The sequence below is a fragment of the Somniosus microcephalus genome, chromosome 14 (assembly GCF_052327205.1).
Source record: "Somniosus microcephalus isolate GS21.2 chromosome 14, FLI_Smic_1.0, whole genome shotgun sequence".
Taxonomy (NCBI): Eukaryota; Metazoa; Chordata; class Chondrichthyes; order Squaliformes; family Somniosidae; genus Somniosus; species Somniosus microcephalus.
In genome coordinates, this window is record NC_141000.1 from 100,548,817 (window position 1) to 100,570,143 (window position 21,327).

A 21,327-nucleotide genomic window follows, 5' to 3' on the forward strand; every position below is an offset into this window, starting at 1 on the left:
TGTTGTAATGTACACTACCATTACCATTTCTCCCTATCTCCTTCATACACACTGCATCTCCACTGACAAGGACATGGATACAACTATGGAACTGGAGGATGGGAAAATTGAGTAGCAATTTCAAACAGGCTTTCTGAATAAACATGCTTCTTTAAAGAATAGTCAAATTATTTTCAGCAGGTAGGTAATTAGAATAGTAATAGTTCTAAAATGGATAAGATATGGGAAGAAGCTCCTTAGCTGTCTAGTGAGTTGTTTATTTAGCCAGGCTGGGTGATAATCCATCTCAATAATCATGCATTTTTGTTTCATCTTGAGTTTAACCAACCCAAGGGATGATCAGAAAATACAGTAAACTCAGTTCCATATGGGTACAGTTTCTGCAATGTCCAAATGAAGTGGCACAGCTTTTTTCAATTGTACCATTTTTCAAAGAAGTAACATACAGCTTTGATAGATCACTTGGTGCAGCTCCCAAGGTTGTAAAACATCCAGAACAATAACCTGCATTTTTAGCACCCAGTAACCTCCCAAGGTACTTTACAGAGGAGAAACAGATGCCAAGTAGTGGTGGAAAATATCACATAATTAGGCAACTTTATACTATTATTTTAGATTTATTTACAAATTGAACGTGTTATTTTCATTTTGAACATTTTACATTCAATATATGGGATTATGAATTAAATTCCATACCTTTTTTAATAAATTCTCCTTTAATCATACTGCATTAGAAATGTACAGAAAATAATTTTTACAAATATCTTGTGATGCAAGTCTTTTTTTTTTGCATTATGTATATGTATTGCATTATGGATACAGAGAGGTGTTGGGTCTTTTTTTTGCAACAGATTTCAGATCTTCCCATGTATTCTGTTATAAACATCACAATATCCCCTTCACTTTGTAGCTCGATTGCAGCTATTTATTTTCCTTCACTGTTACTGTACTGAATAGGAACCTCATAGCATGGCATCCTGTAGTACTGATGAACTCAGCTAGTTTAAAAGTCATTGCAGATACTTTCAGTTGTTTTGGCTTAAGCAACCTTAGGTACATTATAATTGACTCCTTGACTTTCAAGACCAGTGCTCAGAAATTCCTCTCAGTTACAAGTCTCCTGTACAGTGGCTTCCTGTATTCATTCATACTGAACCATCACCCCAGTTTTACACAGAAAATGTTCCAGACCTTCTGCAGTACTCTAAGTGGATTGCATCAATTAGAAACTGGTATGCTCAAATCTCCCTGGGCAGTTATAGAGGAAGCAGTAGAACTGTCTGTTTCTCTCCTGTCTAGGATTACGGTTTTTGAGGATGCTGATGAACAAGGAGGGCAACTGTAACCCAACAATCAGGCTTTCCAAAACTTCAGCACTGAAAGGCGTTCTCTCCCAGCTTGCCTCGAAATAAGCACAGTCCCTTTCAAATTAGAGCTCTTTAGCGACTGTATTATCTCCTCTGTAAAAGAACACAAACATACTAGCAGCAGTGTTTTTAGTAGAGAGGGAAGCATTTTACATGCGTAAATGAATAATCAAAGACATTGCATTAGAAAGTGAGCAACATTTAGAGAGAAGAGACATCGTTAGAAAATTTCTGATGTGCCATTAAGAAATATAGACACAGAGGCAACTGTAATTAAAAATTGAAAAATCTCTCCATTAAATATTCTATTTCTTTATTATTTCCATCACTTGGACTGTTAATTCTTCCACAGTTAGAAATGAACCTTTCTATAGCATCATTGTGACTAGATAGAGATTACCTCAGCATTTTTCCCAAGCATATATTAATTCCAATAAAATGGACTGAACTGAAACTAAACAGTCCTCCCATCAGTACTCCTTTTAAGCATCAACGATTTGTATTCCTGATGGTTCAGCTGATTAAAGCAGTAACTGGGCCACACAGATCAACAGGTTTCATTCGTAGTTTTGTGCTGAGTTAACTGATTTCCGCCAAAGTAGAGACAGGACACTAAGGCTTCGAATTCCCTCCCATTGGTGCATTAGCAGTGAAGCAAGAATTATCACGTATGTTATTCCAGCTAATACAGAAATTGAATAGTGGGAGGTAGGGCAGGCTGGATTTGGGATTGGATTCCCTAACTATATATATTTAATTTAAAAAAATCATAAATACATTTCTGGACAAATGTTGGTTTATTAAATATATATAAATATATAATAAAAAAAAACAACAGAAATTGCTGGAAATACTCAGCAGGCCAGGCAGCATCCGTGGAGAGAGAAACAGAGTTAACGTTTCAGGTCTGGGACCCTTCATCAGAACTGATCTGATTCTGCCTGGCCTGCTGAGTATTTCCAGCATTTTCTGTTGTTATTTCAGATTTCCAGCATCCGCAGTATTTTGCTATTATATATATACAATATATATTTACAGAAAAAACAAACCTACAGAGCTCAAGTCGTACAATATTGCAGCACGCTAAAGCATGGGATTATGAAATACTGATGCGGTCCCCCCTCCAATTTGGTTTTCAGTTACAATGCTGAGGGGAGACCTTCCATTGGGGAAGCAGAAAGATAATTGTGAGGCAACTAATGCATATCTTCCGATTGCTAACTCTTGATTAGCTTAAGCAGAAATCTGGGTGCAGTCAGCTCACCTGTCCTCAGCAACAGCATGACCAAACCAGAATAGGTACACAAATTTTGCATATGAACTTCTTTAGAATCCTAGGGCTACACTTGCGCCTCCCGTTAGCGCCTCCGGGGGGGGGGGGGGGGGGGGACGTTAATGGGGCACAACCGACTTTTCGTCTGGGCGTGGCACCGCTAACGACTCCCGCTAAATTCAGCGGGAGTTTAGCACCGGCGGTGACCGGGAGCGCCCTGCTCCGCTGCGCAGGCGATGACGACGTCATCACCGTGCGCAGCGCCTCGTTTTTGCCCTGCCTGCAAAATTGGCCCGCGCCCCCTGAATCTGCGCCGGGCAATGACAGCGACCGATTCACGGGATGGGAACAGAGCGGCAGGAGGCTCGCGGGGCGTTAAGTAAAGGGGGGGTGGCGGGCGGGGAAAAAAACAAAATTGTCTGACTTACTTGTCGCAACCGTTACGTCTTTCAATGCAGGGTCCGTGCCGCGATCTGGCAGCCCAGCACTCCTCTTGTGTGCCGGGCTGCTGGCACGGCACCCCGGTGGTCCAGGTAGGGCCCAGCAGAGTTGTGGGCTTGGCACCTCCCCTTTAATGATGGGAGGAGCCCTTCTATGCAGCAGCACTACGTGGCAGATGGCACCTCCCCGATATTCAGGGTTTTCGCTCTAAGAAGGTAGTGGAGTGCTTGAATTAGCGCCCCACCTCCCTCTTGGGGCGCTAACACTGAGGTTAGCGATTGCCGACGCTATTTTTCACCGGACGCTAAATTTAGCGCCTAGGCGATGTTAGCGACCCAAAATGGTGGCTAACGAATTTCCCCCCCTATTGTTTTATCTCTATTTCTATTGATTATATGAGTATATTTGTTTCAAGGAAGTGTTAATGATACCTTCTCAACAACTGGCTTGGAGGAGCTATTGGACCCAACAATGAGAGGAAGATAAACCCACTGATAATATCTTAACTGATATAGCGCTCTCACTCTGCAACTCCTCTTAGCCAACTCCCTGTTGTGGTTATCAGTATTCACGGTTATAAACACAAGCAAACAAAAAAGAACACACCACAAACCACAATAAACGGGTATTCTTTTCTCCCCCTCCCCTGGTGACATACATCATTTTCTGCTTGAGATGGCAGGCAGATTATTATTCTTCATCTGACTGCTGGTAACTTGATGAGAATGATCAAGAGTGAAATGCCTTCTAGTTTTTTTTTCTCCACACTCTTCCCCTCCCCTCCAACCCATGGTATTTACTCTCCATATACTGATTGACATTTAAAAATTACTGTTCAAGAATAAACAAAAATAACAGCACACTCCATTCTGTTGAAGGGCGAGAAAAGGAGACGGACACAGTCACAGGTCCAAGAGATTTAATGTGCCGAGAACCTTCCTCACCTTTGCTTGGCTATAAACTCTTAGCCATCATTAGTATGAAATCACATTCTCTCACCTGGGTCATTTTCCTGAATTGTAACCAGATAAAATAATCCCTGACTGGACAGAAGGGTTGAGACCTGAGGAAACAACCTATCCATGATCTCGCGACCTCTTTCTCCACCAGCCCAAGATGCCTCTATGCCACGACTACCTACCTGGGAAAAAAAACGCAATATGTAAATACACTAGTACTTACTGCAGATATATATTTACAAGATTTTTTATATTCTTCAAAATGATTGAAATACAACTCGTGTAACTTTGATATTTCTTGTTCCAATTTGTTCAGCATTTTTACTCCTCTTGATCTTGTGCCACTATCTGACTCCTCAATTAAACTAAATCTTGTTAAATCTGTTCTCAATATGGCGTGTTGTTGGTCTATTTTCAAAGACCAATCGGGTGCCTTCTTCTTGTAGGTTCAGTCCAACAAGTACTGAGTAAATAAAGTAAAAACGTTTCTTTCCCTTCTCCAAACAACCTGAAACAGGTCAACTACACAAACGTCAATGCTGGGTGGTGGAAGCATGACATTTTTCATGGCCTTGTTGTCCCCAGACAGTCATCCAAAAAGGACACCGATACCAAAAGGAAATGCTTACTACAAAAGCATTCAAGCCAGACAGAGAACCAGGTACAACCTGATATTTTAAAATCACCAAACTTACATGGTGGATCTCCAAAATACTTTTTTGTTACTGGCCTCAACTGGCTGCATCGCCTCTCAGGTTGGTGCAGGTATTCTCTACTCTACCTTTCCAGCACTTATGAGGCATGGCTGAAGAAGGGGAGTTCTTTCTCATGGCCTTCTGTGAGTAATATTCACTAATGCCATGGTTGCACCAAGATCAACATTTAGGACCGAGAAAGATACCATTCGTTATAATGGCAGCTAGACAGAGACTGACACATTGTCCAAGTGGGTCTTTTTTATCAGCCAGGAACCCCAACATGATTTAATTTGCATTACCACAACTGAGAGCAAGTCTACTTAGGTTAGGACTTGTTTTTGAATATTTCTGGGAGCTGACTACTTCAGATCTTTTGAGCAGCTTATCAAAGAAAGGAAAAACTTGGATTTCTATACAGCGCCTTCCATGACCTCACGACGTCCCAAAGCGCTTTACATCCAATGAAGTACTTTTGAAGTGTAGTCACTGTTGTAATGTAGAAAATGCAGCAGCCAATTTGTGCACAGCAAGGTCCCACAAACAGCAATGTGATAATAACCAGATAATCTGTTTTAGTGATATTGGTTGAGGGATAAATATCGGCCAGGACACTGGGGATAACTCCCTTGCTCTTCTTCGAATAGTGACATGGGATCTTTTACATCTACCTGAGAGGGCAGATGGGGCTTTGGATTAAAGTCTCCTCCGACAGTGCAGCACTCCCTCAGTACTGCCCCTCCGGCAGTGCAGCACTCCCTCAGTACTGCACCTCCGGCAGTGCAGCACTCCCTCAGTACTGCCCCTCCGACAGTGCAGCACTCCCTCAAGTACTGCCCCTCCGGCAGTGCAGCACTCCCTCAGTACTGCCCCTCCGGCAGTGCAGCACTCCCTCAGTACTGCCCCTCCGACAGTGCAGCACTCCCTCAGTACTGCCCCTCCGGCAGTGCAGCACTCCCTCAGTACTGCCCCTCCGACAGTGCAGCACTCCCTCAGTACTGCCCCTCCGACAGTGCAGCACTCCCTCAGTACTGCCCCTCCGACAGTGCAGCACTCCCTCAGTACTGCCCCTCCGACAGTGCAGCACTCCCTCAGTACTGCACTGGAGTGTCAGCCTAGATTCGAGCTCGAGCAATGTTGCACAAAAAAATATTTAGAAAGTTAGGCTGTTAAACTATTATTCACAAATATATACTCACTTCTTCTGAGGGAGTCACAACATAAGGTGGGTTAAATATTAGCACATCAACTTGATTTTGTAGTCGTGGCAATAATCCTGTGACCTGTTTACAAGAAGAAAAATTAAAAGCAATTCAGTTAATTTTAAACAGTTTTAGTATAGGGAACAGAAATGAACCATGAGGTTAACTTTTCCAAGTTAACTTTTCAGTTTGTTACTTATTTTGACGATTAGACTCATTGGCCTGAGCTTTCCATCCAGTCTTGATTGGGATGCATATCTGGCGGGGTGGAACTTTCATTCGACCCAGAGATGCTACCTGGCCCCAAATGTAATTCTGGCCCTATGGTCACTTACATATGGGAAGTGGACTCCCCAGCCTCACACCAGTCTGGGGAAGCATCAGGGACCTGCCATGGCAGCAGCAGGAGAAGGTGGCCAGCAAGCAGCATGTCGAAAAAAAAATGCTAAGAGAATGCCATTTCACTGATGGGAGCCGATACAAGGCCCCGCTGAGAGTGCTTGCATAGGCCCTCTCCATCGATTGCATTCAATGTTCAAAAAGCACAAATGGTGGGAAACATGGCAAATTCCATACGCTTTACTATGTGTCCTCCCCAACCCACACATGGGTAAACATCAATTTCCCTCAGCTGGCCACCAGAAACTGGCAGGAATGCAGTGGTGATGGTGTGGTGGTTGTTGGGTTTGGAGAAAGAGATGGAAAGCTTAGGCCAATACCTCTACAAGGCGCCTGTCTCCTTAGATCATGCACTGTCCCAATTCAAGAAAGTAGGCGGGTGACCTACCCGTGCTCTGTTAAGTTGACAAGAGTACTGTGGCCTACACTCGAGCATAATTCTCCCTCATGTTTCCTCTCCTTTGCTGCAAGAAATAATTTGGCCTCCCGTGCCACCACAGAATCAGAAATCACAGAAACCCCACAATGCAGATAGAGGCCATTTCGGCCCATCGAGCCTGCACTGACACATATCCCACCCGATCCCCGTAACCCCTACACCAACACATATCCCACCCTATCCCCGTAACTCCACATATTTAATCCCCCTAACACTAAGGGTCAATTTATCATAGCCAATCATACTAACCTGCACATCTTTGGACTGTGGGAGGAAACCGGAGCACCCGGAGGAAACCCACGCAAACACAGGGAGAATGTGCAAACTCCACACAGACAGTCACCCGAGGCCGGATTCGAACCCGGGTCCCTGGCGCTGTGAGGCAACAGTGCTAACCACTATGCCACCGTGCTAACCACTATGCCACCCTCTACCAATTTATGGCCAAGATTAGGAAATTAACAGTTAAGAAAAAATGAGCGCATGGACTTGCATTTTACCACTTTGTGGTGTGACACCAATCCACTGCACCACACTTGAAATTAAAATGTTATGGCTATAATTTGCAAAGATTAATTATATTTGAATTAATTATTGTTAATGCCAATTAAGTAATGCAACAAGAAAGAAAGAGAAGTAGGTAAAAAGAAAAAGAAAAAAAATGAAAGCCCTGTACTGTATTTATATAGCACTTTATCATTTTTCTCATATATCTCAACATGCAGTAAACTGCTTTTAGAGTGCAGTAGCTGTTTTGTAGGCAACTGCATCAGTCATGTTGCCAATTATGTTTTTACAGGACAGAAGCAAACTGTGTTACAAACAGTGCGCTGTAGACAAAGAGCACTGGACAGTCACTGAATTACAGGAAACTTTCTGATATCCGGCACTGACGGGACCGAGCTGGTGCCGTAACATCAAAAGTGCCGGACATACCAGAGTTAATGTTTAAACATACAGAACTGAGAAGCTCCGTGTGAATCAACAAACCCTGTTGCTTAGCAACAGCTTCAAAACAATCGGCTGCAGCTGCAAGCGTCTGTAGCTGAAGCTGTTGCTATAGCTACAGACCTTGCAGTGCTTGACTGGGAAAAAAAAGCAACGAGAACTAAAAAAACATAGAAAACGGCTCCTGATTTTTGCCGTTAGATCGAGTATTCTGGACATATAACCTCCGGATAAACCAAAGTTTCCTGTACAATACTCGAGAAGAATGTTTGTAGGCTATCTGGAACTCATGACTTACCAGGTCAGTAATGATTGGCTGGATGTTGACTCCATTACATCTTGCACTTTCCACTGAGCAAGCAGCAGCCAAAGGGTTAATATCTGTACAGCTATAAATGAAAAAGGTAAGTTTAAAAAGACACACATCAGGATTCAAATCTCACCTTTTTCTATCACTTCTGTTGGCAAATGAGGCTAAAACTTTGAATAGCAATGGTTTAGCTCTTCACAAAGCCAATTAAAATCTGTAATAAGCAGGACTCCAAAGTGAATGCTAACGCAGCACGGTGGCATAGTGGTTAGCACTGTTGCCTCACAGCGCCAGGGACCCGGGTTCGAATCCGGCCTCGGGTGACTGTCTGTGTGGAGTTTGCACATTCTCCCCGTGTTTGCGTGGGTTTCCGCCGGGTGCTCTGGTTTCCTCCCACAGTCCAAAGATGTGCAGGTTAGGTTGATTGGCTATGATAAATTAACCCTTAGTGTTAGGGGGATTAAATACGTGGGGTTACGGGGATCGGGTGGGATATGTGTCGGGGTTACGGGGATCGGGTGGGATATGTGTCGGTGCAGGCTCGATGGGCCGAAATGGCCTCTATCTGCACTGTGGGGTTTCTGTGAATCAGTCACTAGAAGTAGCCAACACTTTCTACACTTTTGGAAGGACACAACTCCTGTTCATGCCTTTCCACATCCCGACTCCCTGTCCAACGCTCACCTACATGACAGCCTCTCCATGATCATAAACCCACCATACAGGAATTCATGCACTTCTGGGCTCATTTTAATTGTAGCCCAGATATTAATTTTTGACATTCACCTATTTATCACTCCAGAATGAATAAAAATCCATCAGATCAGCTACTTACAGATAAAAAGAGGTAGGCCCAATAATGGAAGCTAGGAATACAGAGATAACGCCGGATCCTGCTCCAACCTCGAGGCAGATCCTGGGGCTGGAAAAATAAAATGATTTTTCATTCTTCCATAGAAAGTAGGCGACATTTGTGCTATTAATATATGCCATGGCCTGTTCACAGAATTAAACAATAAAACTATCTAAATACAAGAAATATTTCAACTGGTTTGTAAATATATTTCTGTTCCTGAAAATGTGGAACCTGGTATCTGTCAAAATTACATATCTAATTGTCACAGAATGCTTGAAACACAAACTTTTCAGTTATTATTTGATTGGTCGTAACATTACTCATGGACAAAAACAATATTGTGCACCTCTCTTCCTTGACGTACAGTTTAGATGCCATCAAGAACAATGGTTGCTTGGGTGAGGAACCTGGCTTTCACTACCCATCATAGCTTACTCTGAGAAAAGACAGCATCTTCAGGAGAGAATGGGAGAAAACTAAGGGTAAAGAGATAACAGCTACCCTGTAATCAGCACACAGAAATTCTCACAGTGCAGGAATTGTTTTTGCTTCACAACTACATCCAAGGTGCTTCCATTGGCTGTTCATCTGTATTTGATACTGTGTCAGTAATTAACATTCAAAACATTTTCTAAGATTGCTAGTTACAGTAATTATTTTACCTTTTAATGGACGGAGCTGGTGGTGGAAGACTTGACACTAAGCCCAGGAATGGGGAGGCTGGGGCCATGCCAGGTCAGGAGAAAAAGGAGGACAGTAGGGATAGACACCAGAAAAGCAGAGCAAAGCATCAAGGCAGACCAGGGGACCAGTCTCCAAACTGCCCAGTCCAGGTCACATAGCAAGATGGCAGCCCGTATATGTACTATATGTCACATCTGATTGGCCCCTAACAATGTGGTCAATATATGGACCAATTATAGGGGAAATGTAGCAGTCACATGGTCTATAGAGACCAATCAGCCCTGAATCCCCGTCTCTCTCTAGTTTCCCATCTCCACCATCCCCTCTGAGCTCATGTCCATGGAGCCCATCTCCTGCACTCTTGACCCCAATGCCACTAAATTTCTCTTCCTGTCTCCTATGCTAGTTGACGTTGTACTGTCCCCCTTCCTTTCAAAACCCCCTTCTCAAAAAACCCATCCTCGACCCCTCTGCCCTTGCAAACTACCGCTCCATCACCAATCTGCCATTCCTGTCCAAAGTCCTTGCAAGTCTTGTTGCCTCCCAAATCTATGCCCATCTTTCCTGTGTTTGAATCTCTCTATAATCAGATTTCCTCCTGTCATAGCATCAAAACAGCCCTAATCAAAGTTTCAAATGACATCGTCTGTGACTCTGACCACTGTGCCCTATCCTTCTTTGACCTCTATGTAGCCTTTGACACAGCCAACGACACTATCCTTCTCCAACATCTCTCCTGTTGTCCATTCTTATTTATCCAATCATAGCCAGAACATCTCTAGCAATGGCTTCACTTCCCACCCCTACACCATTGCCTAGTCCTCCAAGGGTCTATCCTGACCCCCTTCCTCTTCCTCATCTACATGCTGCCCCTTGGCAACATCAGCCACAGACATTGGGCCAGCTTCCACATGTATGCAGACGACACCACTGCCTCTGTGTTGTCAGATCACTTGTCCAACATCCAGTCTTAGATGAGCCGCAGTTTCCTCCAACTAAACATCGAGAAGACTGAAGTCATCATCTTTGGCCCCTGGACCTTTGACACCGATTCCATCCCCCTCCCCAGCCACTGTCTCAGGCTAAATCAGTCTATTTGCAACCTCGGTATCCTATTGAACCGCGAGCTGAGTTTCCGAGCCCCTATCCTTTCCATCACAAAGATCACCTACCTCCACCTCCTGTAACATTGCTGGCCTCTGCTCCTATATCAGCCTATCTGCTCTGAAACCTCATCCATGCGTTTGTCACCGTCGGACGAGTATTCCAATTCTCTCCTAGCCAGCCTCTCATCCTCCTCCCTCAGCTCATCTAAAAACTATGCTGCCCGTATCCTATGCCACACCAAGTCCCACTCACCCACCACCACTGTCCTCACCGACCTACACTGACTCCCAACTGACCTACAAGTCTCCCAATGCCTCAAATTTAAAATTCTAAGTCTTGTGTTTAAATGCCTTCCATTGGCAACTGCAACTTCATCCGTCTAGGCTCCACACTCTTGAATTTCCTCCCCAAGACCCTCCTTAAAACTTTTTGATCAAGGTTTTAGTTACCCCTTCCTTCGGCTCGGCATCCATTTTGTTCTTATGCCTCTGTGAAGTGCCTACGTTAAAGGTGCTATATAAATACAAGTTGTTGTTGTGCTTATAAAATAACATATCATCTGATTTACCACGAGCAATACTATAGGAGATCGCCTATAATGTTATATATAATTGATATACTGTATAGAGATAATAAACAATAATATACTTGAAAAATAGACAGAAAAAAAATGATGTATTTGCATATCTCATGTTTTGTTATCTTTCAGCTGATGATGTACCAGAGTTGCTTTATATCCTTCACATCTTTTTCTAAGGCATCCATTAATAGGAAGGTGTCCTCTGCTGGATCATACACATCAGTATATTCTCCACGGCCAACATGTGAACTGTAAGGTGTTGAAAACATCCTCCTATTTAAAAAAAAAAGGAACAAATTACTCTCTTCAGTAATCATACTTAGTTGATAGCACAAGTGGTGGTATTTATTTCTTACCACCATGTAACCTCAGATTAGCATCTACATCGTGAGCATAACGTTGAAGGAAAAACATATATATTAATCACCTGACAGAAATGTGGAAAACAAGCAACACTCACCAAGTAATGTACCACGCTTTTTTTAATCGTATGTTCTTTACTGGAAAAGTGGGCCAAGTATCAAGATCCCATATTTCAATGTAAAATGCACTGGAATATACTGATAGAGCAACCTTTTGCCACACATTAATGTCTTGGAACGATTCGGGCTTTAATTTTATTTGATCTCTTTAATAACACAGGTAATCCAAAAGGTATTTTGCAGATCCGGTTGGGTTTTTCAATCACTGATTCCTGGTTCGAGTGCATCCCCAATCCCCACAAAAAAAAATCCTTTATGAATTGTTTCCTTGAACTGGAGATTCGCCATGAGGGAGCTCCAGCCTATCCAACTGCTAAATGATTACCAACATTGGTGTCAACAGAAGTCCTGTATGAATGATTGGACTCTAGCTGCAGGAAATGATCACTCCTGCCTCCAGACCTAATTTTAAAATAAATTCCTAATTTTAAAATCGCAATTTTGGCTGCAGAACAATAGTATCATTATACCCCCTCTTTTTAACAGAAATGTTTGAATGCCTTTGTTAAAATAGCAGAGGAAGGCATTTCATTTGAATCCTTTAAGCATTTGCATGCTAGTCTTCCACTGTATAATTTTAAGGTCACAGAGATCCCAAACAGACAAATCAAAGAGAAGATTCTGGGTCTGTACTTAGGGGAAAAGGACATGCCTCCACAATACCCAAGCCATGCACCCGATAGGCATTCAGGTCCAGCAAAGCTATTGTCAGGTGACCTTCAGAAGTCTTATCCCAGGAGGAACTCAAGGCCTCAAAGTAGGTTCAGGATGTCACAGCAAAGAAAAAGGATTTACTACAGCGATTAAAAATAACACTGACAGTCAAAGTAAACAACTGCATCTCAGGTCGAACGTGGTAAATTCTACCACTCATGTGAGGAACCTTCTGGTTTGTGAGGTGTAACACAGCCCCAATCCATAGAATATTTCACCTATTTTACCACTCCATATCACAACAAACACTTAAACAGAATACTAATCGTATACATCACAGGTTTTCAAACTAGCCTGTGTTGTCATCAGATCTCTCTATTTGGTGACTTACTAGCATACTCGATTCTCAATCATCTCAGTTATACATTCTGAAACTCCCCCTTAATCCTTTCATAAGAACATAAGAAATAGGAGCAGGAGTAGGCCAATCGGCCCCTCGAGCCTGCTCCACCATTCAATAAGATCATGGCTGATCTGACCCTAACCTCAAATCTTCTATCACTCTGCATCCACCCAAACCCATGTGATCTCCCGGGAGAGGCGAAAAACCAGATAAAGACCCAATGGCCAATTTGGGAGAAAAAAATCTGGGAAATTCCTCTCCGACCCATCTAGGCGATCGAAATTCTTCCAGGAGATCACTCTGTCCCTATATTTTCTACAGTACTTACCTTCTGTAAAGGCGATCTCCACCCCAGCCAGGAACAGGAATAAAACCATCTCCTGAAATCTAACACAGAATTAGAACACAGTAGGAGCAGAACCAGGCTACACGGCCCCTGGGCCCACTCCACTACCCACAGGGCCATGACCATTCCGAACCTAGACTCATGTCCAATTTCCTGCCCGCTCCCCGTAACCCTTAATTCCCTTTACCTCTAGGAAACTATCTATTTCTGTTTTAAATTTATTTAATGATGTAGCTTCCACAGCTTTCTGGGGTAGCAAATTCCACAAACCTACCACCCTCTGAGTGAAGAAGTTTCTCCTCATCTCAGTTTTGAATGAGCAGCCCCTTATTTTAAGATTATGCCCCCTAGTTCTAGTTTCACCCATCATTGGGAACATCCTCACCGCATCCACCCGATCAAGCCCCTTCACAATCTTATATGTTTCAATAAGATCGCCTCTCATTCTTCTGAACTCCAATGAGTAGAGTCCCAATCTACTCAACCTCTCCTCATATGACCACCCCCTCATCCCTGGGATTAACCGAGTGAACCTTCTTTGTACTGACTCAAGAGCAAGTATGTCTTTTCTTAAGTATGGACACCAAAACTGTATGCAGTATTCCAGGTGCGGTCTCACCAATACCTTGTACAACTGCAGCAATACCTCCCTGTTTTTATATTCCATCCCCCTAGCAATAAAAGCCAACATTCCATTGGCCTTCTTAATCACTTGCTGCACCTGCATACTAACTTTTTGAGTTTCGTGCACCAGGACCCCCAGATCCCTTTGTACTACAGTACTTTCCAGTTTCTTGCCATTAAGATAATAACTTGCTCTATGATTTTTCCTGCCAAAGTGCATAACCTCACACTTTCCAGTATTGTATTCCATCTGCCAAATCTCTGCCCACTTACTTAGCCTGTCTATGTCACTTTGCAGGTTTTTTATGTCCTCCTCACTCACTACTTCCCGTCCCATCTTTGTATCATCTGCAAACTTTGATATGTTGCACTCGGTCCCCTCCTCCAAATCATTAATATAGATTGTAAAGAGTTGGGGACCCAGCACTGACCCCTGCGGAACACCACTAGTTACTGGTTGCCAATCTGAGAACGAACCATTTATCCCAACTCTCTGCTTTCTGTTAGAGAGCCAATCCTCCACCCACGCCAGAATATTACCCCCAATCCCGTGATTTTTTATCTTGAGCAATAATCTTTTGTGTGGCACCTTGTCAAATGCCTTTTGGAAGTCTAAATACACTACGTCCATTGGTTCCCCTTTATCCACCCTGTATGTTACTTCTTCAAAAAACTCAAGCAAATTTGTCAAACATGACTTCCTCTTCATGAAACCATGCTGAGTTTGTCCTATTAAATTATGTTTATCCAAATGTCCCGTTACTGTCTCCTTAATAATGGACTCTAACATTTTACCAACCACAGATGTTAGGCTAACAGGTCTATAGTTTCCAGCCTTCTGCCTACTACCCTTTTTAAATAAGGGTGTTACATTAGCAGTTTTCCAATCTGCCGGGACCTTTGCTGAGTCCAGGGAGTTTTGGAAAATTATTACCAATGCATCCACAATCCCTACCGCTACTTCCCTCAAGACCCTAGGATGCAAGCCATCAGGTCCAGGGGATTTATCCGCCTTGAGTCCCATTATTTTACCAAGTACCACTTCCTTAGTGATTTTAATCGTATTTAGTTCCTCCCCCCCTAGAGCCCCCTGTTTGTCCAGTGTTGGGATATTCTTAGTGTCCTCTACTGTAAAGACTGATACAAAATAATTGTTCAGTGTTTTTGCCATCTCCATGTTTCCCACCATTAATTTCCCGGTCTCATCCTCTAAGGGACCAACATTTACTTTAGCCACCCTTTTTCTTTTTATATAACTATAGAAACTTTTACTGTCTGTTTTTATATTTTTTGCTAATTTACTTTCATAATCTATCTTCCCTTTCTTAATCAATCTTTTAGTTATTTTTTGCTGTCTTTTAAAGACTTCCCAATCTTCCATCCTCCCACTAGATTTGGCTACCTTATATGCCCTTGTTTTTAGTCGGATACTATCCTTAATTACTTTACTTAGCCACGGATGGCTATCTTTTCTTTTACACCCTTTTTTCCTCAGTGGAATATATTTTTTTGGAAGTTGTTAAATAACTCCTTAAATGTACACCACTGATCATGTACCGTCTTACCCTTTAATCTATTTTCCCAGTCCACTCTAATTAATTCCGCTCTCATGCCTTCATAGTCTCCTTTATTCAAGCTCAGCACGCTTGTTTGAGATCCAACCTTCTCACCCTCCAATTGAATATGGAACTCAACCATGTTATGGTCACTCATTCCAAGGGGATCCTTTACTAGGACATTTTTAATTAATCCTGTCTCATTACACAGGACCAAATCTAAGGTTGCTTGCCCCCTGGTCGGTTCAGTTACATACTGCTCAAGAAACCCATCCCTAATACACTCAATGAACTCATCCTCTAGGCTGCTCTGCCCAATTTGATTTGTCCAGTTAATATGATAATTAAAATCCCCCATAATTATAGCTGTTCCCTTATTACAAGCCTCAACTATTTCCTGATTAATACCCCGTCCAACAGAGTTGCAACTGTTCGGAGGCCTATAGACTACACCCACTAGTGTTTTTTTCCCCTTATTATTCCTTATTTCCACCCAAACTGTTTCACTATCCTGCTCCTTTGACCCAATATCATTTCTCTGTATTATAGTGATTCCTTCCTTTATTAACATAGCCACCCCACCTCCTCTCCCTTCCTGCCTGTCCTTCCTGATTGTTAAATAACCTGGTATGTTTAATTCCCAGTCATGGTCACCCTGCAGCCATGTTTCTGTAATGGCCACAAGATCATACCCATATGTCATTATTTGTGCCATTAACTCATTCATTTTGTTACGAATGCTACGTGCATTCAGATAAAGAACTTTCAAATATGTTTTGTAACACTTAGTTCCTGTTTTTTCCCTTTTTAGTACTTTACTTTTTACTCCATACCTTCTGTCCCTTCCTGACACATTCTGTTTGTTAATTCCCCCACTGCTACCTAAGTCTATGACCTTCTCTGTTGTCATTTCTATTATTTGCTCTCTAGAAACCTCCCCCCCACTAATTAGTTTAAAGCCCTCTCTACAGCCCTAGTTATATGATTCGCCAGGACTCTAGTCCCAGCACTGGCCAAGTGGAGTCCGTCCCAACAGAACAGCTCCCTCCTGTCCCAGTACTGGTGCCAGTGTCCCAAGAAGCAAAACCCATTTCTCCCACGCCAGTCTTTGAGCCACGCATTTAACTCTTTAATTTTATTTATCCTAGCCAAATTCGCTCGTGGCTCAGGTAATAACCCAGAGATTATTACCCTTGAGGTTCTGTTTTTTAATTTGACCCCTAGCTGCTCATACTCCTTTAACAGAACCGTCTTCCTTGTCCTATCTACGTCGTTTGTACCAACATGGACCACGACAACTGGATCCTCCTCCTCCCACTCCAAGTTTCTTTCCAGCCCAGAAGAGATGTCCTTAACCCTGGCACCGGGCAGGCAACACAGCCTTCGGGACTCCCGCTCTTGACTGCAGAGAACCCTATCTATCCCCCTAATGATACTATCCCCTACCACTACAACATTTCTTTTTACTCCCTCCACTTGAATGGCCCCCTGTACCACGGTGCTGTGGCCAGGTTGCTCATCCTCCCTGCAGTCCCCGCTCCCGCCCTCACAGGGAGTAAGAACCTCGATCCTGCTGGACAAGAAAAAGGGCTGCGTCTCCTTCAACACTACATCCTGGATCCCTGTACCTTCCTCACTCGTAGTCACACCGTCCTGTTCCTGACCACGGACTACATCTGCAGTAATTAACTTCATAGGTGTGACCATCTCCTGAAACATAGAGTCCAGGAACTTCTCCCCCTCCCTGATGTGTCGCAGTGTCTGAAGCTCGGTCTCAAGCTCCATAACATGGAACTTGAGTTCCTCTAGCAGCAAACACTTGTCGCAGATGTAATCACCGTGAGCCTCAATGGGGTTCACCGGCTCCCACATCTCGCAACAGTAACACATCACCTGCTCCATTCTATATAATTAATTAAATTTCTTATTATTAGTTATGAAGACCCTGCCCGGATATATATGATAATATCACACCACTATTCAATACGACCTACCAACTTAAAGGTATAAATGAGAAGAGAAGGAAGAACACCAAGAAAACCAACCAACCAGCTGATCACCAACCTCCTCCTTGAATACTGTCTGTGGGGCCTGTTTGGTTGACTCGTCTCGCTGCTCTGTCTCCGCAGTGCTGTCTAAGCCTGGGAGTGGGGAACAAAACAGAGCAAAAAACACACCCTCACCTCCCACTTATCCGAACTCTCCCACTTAGCAAAACTCCAGCTGCACTCAATGCACAAGGCACTCCGTGCATCGCACTAGCCCCTCCCCTTTTATACCCGGATTCTACTTCCGGTTTAAACTGCCCAAGAGTTTATAAAACCCTTAAAAAATTAAACTTACTTCAAATAATTGACTTCTTAACACACTAAAATTCACAAAATATACTTAAATGATTTTTCTCCCACTTAGCAAAACTCCAGCTGCACTCAATGCACAAATCACTGTGCTACTTTTCCCCTCACTGTCAAAACCTCTTCAACCATGCCTCTGATCATCTCCACTAATTATTTGACTACTGCGCAGCCTCTGTTCCTACTCTGAGAAGTGCTTTGGATGATTACTGCATCACTACATACATGTAAATTGTTCTAACTTACTACATTCCAATGCAAATGTTTTCTGCAATAACAGCAGTATTAATTTGGAGAAGTTAATTATCTTTGGAAAATTAGGACAGGAGGTCCCCAGGAGTGTATCAAAGTTTGGAGGCAATCCCCCAAACAGGAAGGATTGAAAATTATTGGCATGTGTGACTATACCATTGAAATCTCACACAATAAGAGTGTGGCTTACTCAATAGGAGTATAACTCACTCATTTTGAGCGCTGAAAGGGCACCCTATTATGATGCATGTCACTTAAGAAATAGTGTGGAGATGCCGGTGTTGGACTGGGGTGGACAAATGTAAGAAGTCACACAACACCAGGTTATAGTCCAACAGTTTTATTTGAAATCACAAGCTTTCGGAGCACTGCTCCTTCGTCAGGTGAAGTGGAGAGATGCCTATAGACACAGCTTATATAGTCAGAGAGAATAATGCCAGATGATTACAGGTAATCTTTCTAACTGCCATTTATCACACCTCGGCAGAGAGATAATCACAGCAATCAAAGGTGTGAATGGTGTCCAAACAGGTCAGTCGGGAAAACATTACATCAAAGAACAATGAGGTGGGGTCACATGGGGTCAAATGTTGCAGTTGCTGGGGTCTGTATGAAAAACAAAAAACAGACAAAAAAACATTTTTTTTGCTGGAAATCACAGCAGGTCTAGCCGCATCTGTGTAGAGAGATTACCTGTAATCATCTGGCATTATTCTCTGACTATATAAGCTGTGTCTTTATGTATCTCTCCACTTCACCTGACGAAGGAGCAGCGCTCCGAAAGCTTGTGATTTCAAATAAAACTGTTGGACTATAACCTGGTGTTGTGTGACTTCTTACTTAAGAAATAAACGGAGATGTTTAAATGTTTGCAATCTTTTATGTCCATAAATTCCACTTGCAACATTTCCTGGACATGGACGGTATGGCAAGAACTGATCCTTACTAGCTTTAAAAACTGCAGCTCATGACTCGCACACTCTGATCTGACCAAAGAAGTAACTAGAAAGACGAAGGGGCATCGACCTGAAACGTTAACTGTCTCTACACATGCTGCCTGACCTGCTGAGTATTTCCAGCATTTTGTTTTTATTTTATTAACTAGAAAGAGGTATTTTGCAGTGTTGTTGAGATTAGACCATAGGGTTTCAAATTAGAATTTCTTAACTTGTTACCAACACATGACTTCTGTGACTACTAAAACCGTTTTCTGCAAATGAGTGCACAGTTTTTCTTTGGACAGCCCACGCTGTCTTTGGCAGGTAGGAGGGGCTGGGTCACTGTTTGCAGGAGATGTCCTGAAACCAACTGGGTCAGGCCCTGGGAAACGGCGGGGGCCTTGTGGAGATTGCACCGAATGCAATGAATGGCACAGCAAGACTGGGCGCCCCGCGCATCCACTGCACAGAACGACCTGCCGGCAGGACTCTGGTACCTCAGCACAGGAGAGCGGCGGCCCCACTTTCATACGATCGCTCCCGGCCGGAACAACCCGTCCACTCGCTAAGCACCCCCGCCTTTCGATCCCAACACTTGCCCTGCCAGTACACTTTACACCCAATCTCAGCCTATTACCATCTCGTCTAGCTTCTAACACCTTTTATTGTCTCTTTTTTACTTCTTTTGTTTCTTTTATCCGATCGCAGCCCTGCCTCCGATCTATCTTTTCTTTCCAGTTTTGAAGAAGGGTTCGACCCGAAACGTCAACTCAAATTTCTGTCCACGGATGTTGCCTGACCTGCTGAGTTTTTCCAGCATTTTCTGTTGTTCTTTCTGATCTCTGAACCTCACTTGCCGGCTCCGTCTACAGCGCAGGCTCGAATCCGGCGGTAACCCCAGGCAACGGCCGCCAGACTCCGAATCCCGCGGTTACCCCAGGCAACGGCCGCCAGACTCCGAATCCCGCGGTTACCCCAGGCAACGATGGGAAAGATCTTGCTCGTCTTGAGGAAAACGCAAAAAATAAACTGCGCATGCGTTTTGTTGTATATCTGCGCATGCGCTCCCAGCTCGCAAGTTTGCGCATGCGTGATACGTCCCTTAAAGTTGGAGCAACAAGCGGTCAGACATCCAACAACAACAACTTGTATTTACGCAGCACCTTAAACATAGTAAAACCTCCCAAGGCGTTTCACAGGAGCATTATAAGACCAAAAAAAAATTGACATGAGCCACATGAGAAATTAGGGCAGGTGACCAAAAGCTTGGTCAAAGAGGTAGGTTTTTTAAGGAGGAACGAGAGACGGAGAGGTTTAGGCAGGGAATTCCAGAGCTTAGGGCCTCGGCAACAGAAGGCACGGCCACCAATGGTTGAACGATTATAATCAGGGATGCTCAGGAGGGCAGAATTAGAGGAGCGCAGATATCTCGGGGGGGGGGGGTTGTGGGACTGGAGGAGATTACAGAGATAGGGAGGGGTGAGGCCATGGAGGGATTTGAAAACAAGGATGAGAATTTTGAAATCGAGGCGTTGCTTAACCGGGAGCCAATGTAGATCAGCGAACACAGGGGTGATGGGTTTTCATCTTCATTTTCAAATCCCTCCATGACCTCGCCCCTCCTTATCTGTGTAATTTCCTCCAGCCCCCCCAACCCCCCGAGATAGCTGTGCCCCTCTAACTCTTTGACCAAGCTTTTGGTCACCTGCCCTAATTTCTATTTATGTGGCTCGGTGTCAATTTTTTTTTGTCTTATAATACTCCTGTGAAGCGCCTTAGGATGTTTTAGTACATTAAAGGCGCTATATAAATACAAGTTGTTGCTATTGTTGTTGAGCATCTTAAAGGAGGAAAGAGAGGCAGACAGGTTTAAGGAGAGAATTCCAGAGCTTAAGGCCACCAATGGTTGAGCGATTATAATCAGGGATGCTCAAGAGGGCAGAATATCTCAGCAGGGTTGTGGGGCTGGAGGAAATTACAGAGATAAGGGGCGAGGCCATGGAGGGATTTGAAAACAAGTATGAAAATTTTGAAATCGAGGTGTTGCTTAACCGGGAGGCAATGTAGGTCAACGAGCACAGGGGTGTTGGGCGAACGGGACTTTGTGCAAGTTAGGACACGAGCAGCCGAGTTTTGGATGAACTCAGGTTTACGGAGGGTAGAATGTGGGAGGCCAGCTAAAAATGCGTTGGAATAGTCAAGTCTAGAGATAAAAAAGGCATGGATGAGAGTTTCAGCAACAGATGAGCTGAGGCAAGGACGGAGATGGGTGAAGTTACGGAGGTGGAAATAGGCGGTCTTAGTTATGCTGTGGATATGTGGTCAGAAGCTCATTTCAGGGTCAAATATGACACTAAGGTTGCGAACAGTGTGGTTCAGCCTCAGATAGATGTTAGGGAGAGAGATGGAGTCAGTGGCTAGGGAATGGAGTTTGTGGCGGGGACCAAAAGAAATGGCT

General features: G+C 43.6%; 1 protein-coding gene across 3 annotated transcripts; it reads right to left on the reverse strand.

The window, feature by feature from the left end:
• Positions 1-697: 697 nt before the first annotated feature.
• Positions 698-19,893, reverse strand: hemk2 (HemK methyltransferase 2, ETF1 glutamine and histone H4 lysine). Of its 3 annotated transcripts, none has more exons than XM_086007043.1 (7): positions 19,670-19,893; positions 11,402-11,533; positions 8,869-8,955; positions 8,022-8,112; positions 5,935-6,018; positions 4,081-4,222; positions 698-1,460 (listed from the first exon to the last, which is right to left on the reverse strand). In XM_086007043.1, exons 1-7 carry the CDS (start codon positions 19,687-19,689, stop codon positions 1,354-1,356), a joined length of 663 nt encoding a protein of 220 aa, XP_085863169.1. In that variant the 5' UTR covers positions 19,690-19,893; the 3' UTR covers positions 698-1,353. The 3 variants fall into 3 exon arrangements, with proteins under 3 accessions (XP_085863169.1, XP_085863172.1, XP_085863171.1); XM_086007046.1 differs by lacking the exon at positions 19,670-19,893 and adding an exon at positions 17,390-18,253; XM_086007045.1 differs by lacking the exon at positions 19,670-19,893 and adding an exon at positions 17,375-18,253.
• Between the last annotated feature and the right edge of the window lie 1,434 nt (positions 19,894-21,327).

Coding starts and splice junctions, on each gene's coding strand:
- hemk2 (XM_086007043.1), bottom strand. CDS start 19,689: ATGCTGGAAAAACTCAGCAG. Junction 11,534..19,669: donor ATGCTGGAAAAACTCAGCAG/GTCAGGCAACAT, acceptor TTTTTTAAATAG/GAGGATGTTTTCAACACCTT. Junction 4,223..5,934: donor TTGTGACTCCCTCAGAAGAA/GTGAGTATATAT, acceptor TTTTTTTCCCAG/GTAGGTAGTCGTGGCATAGA.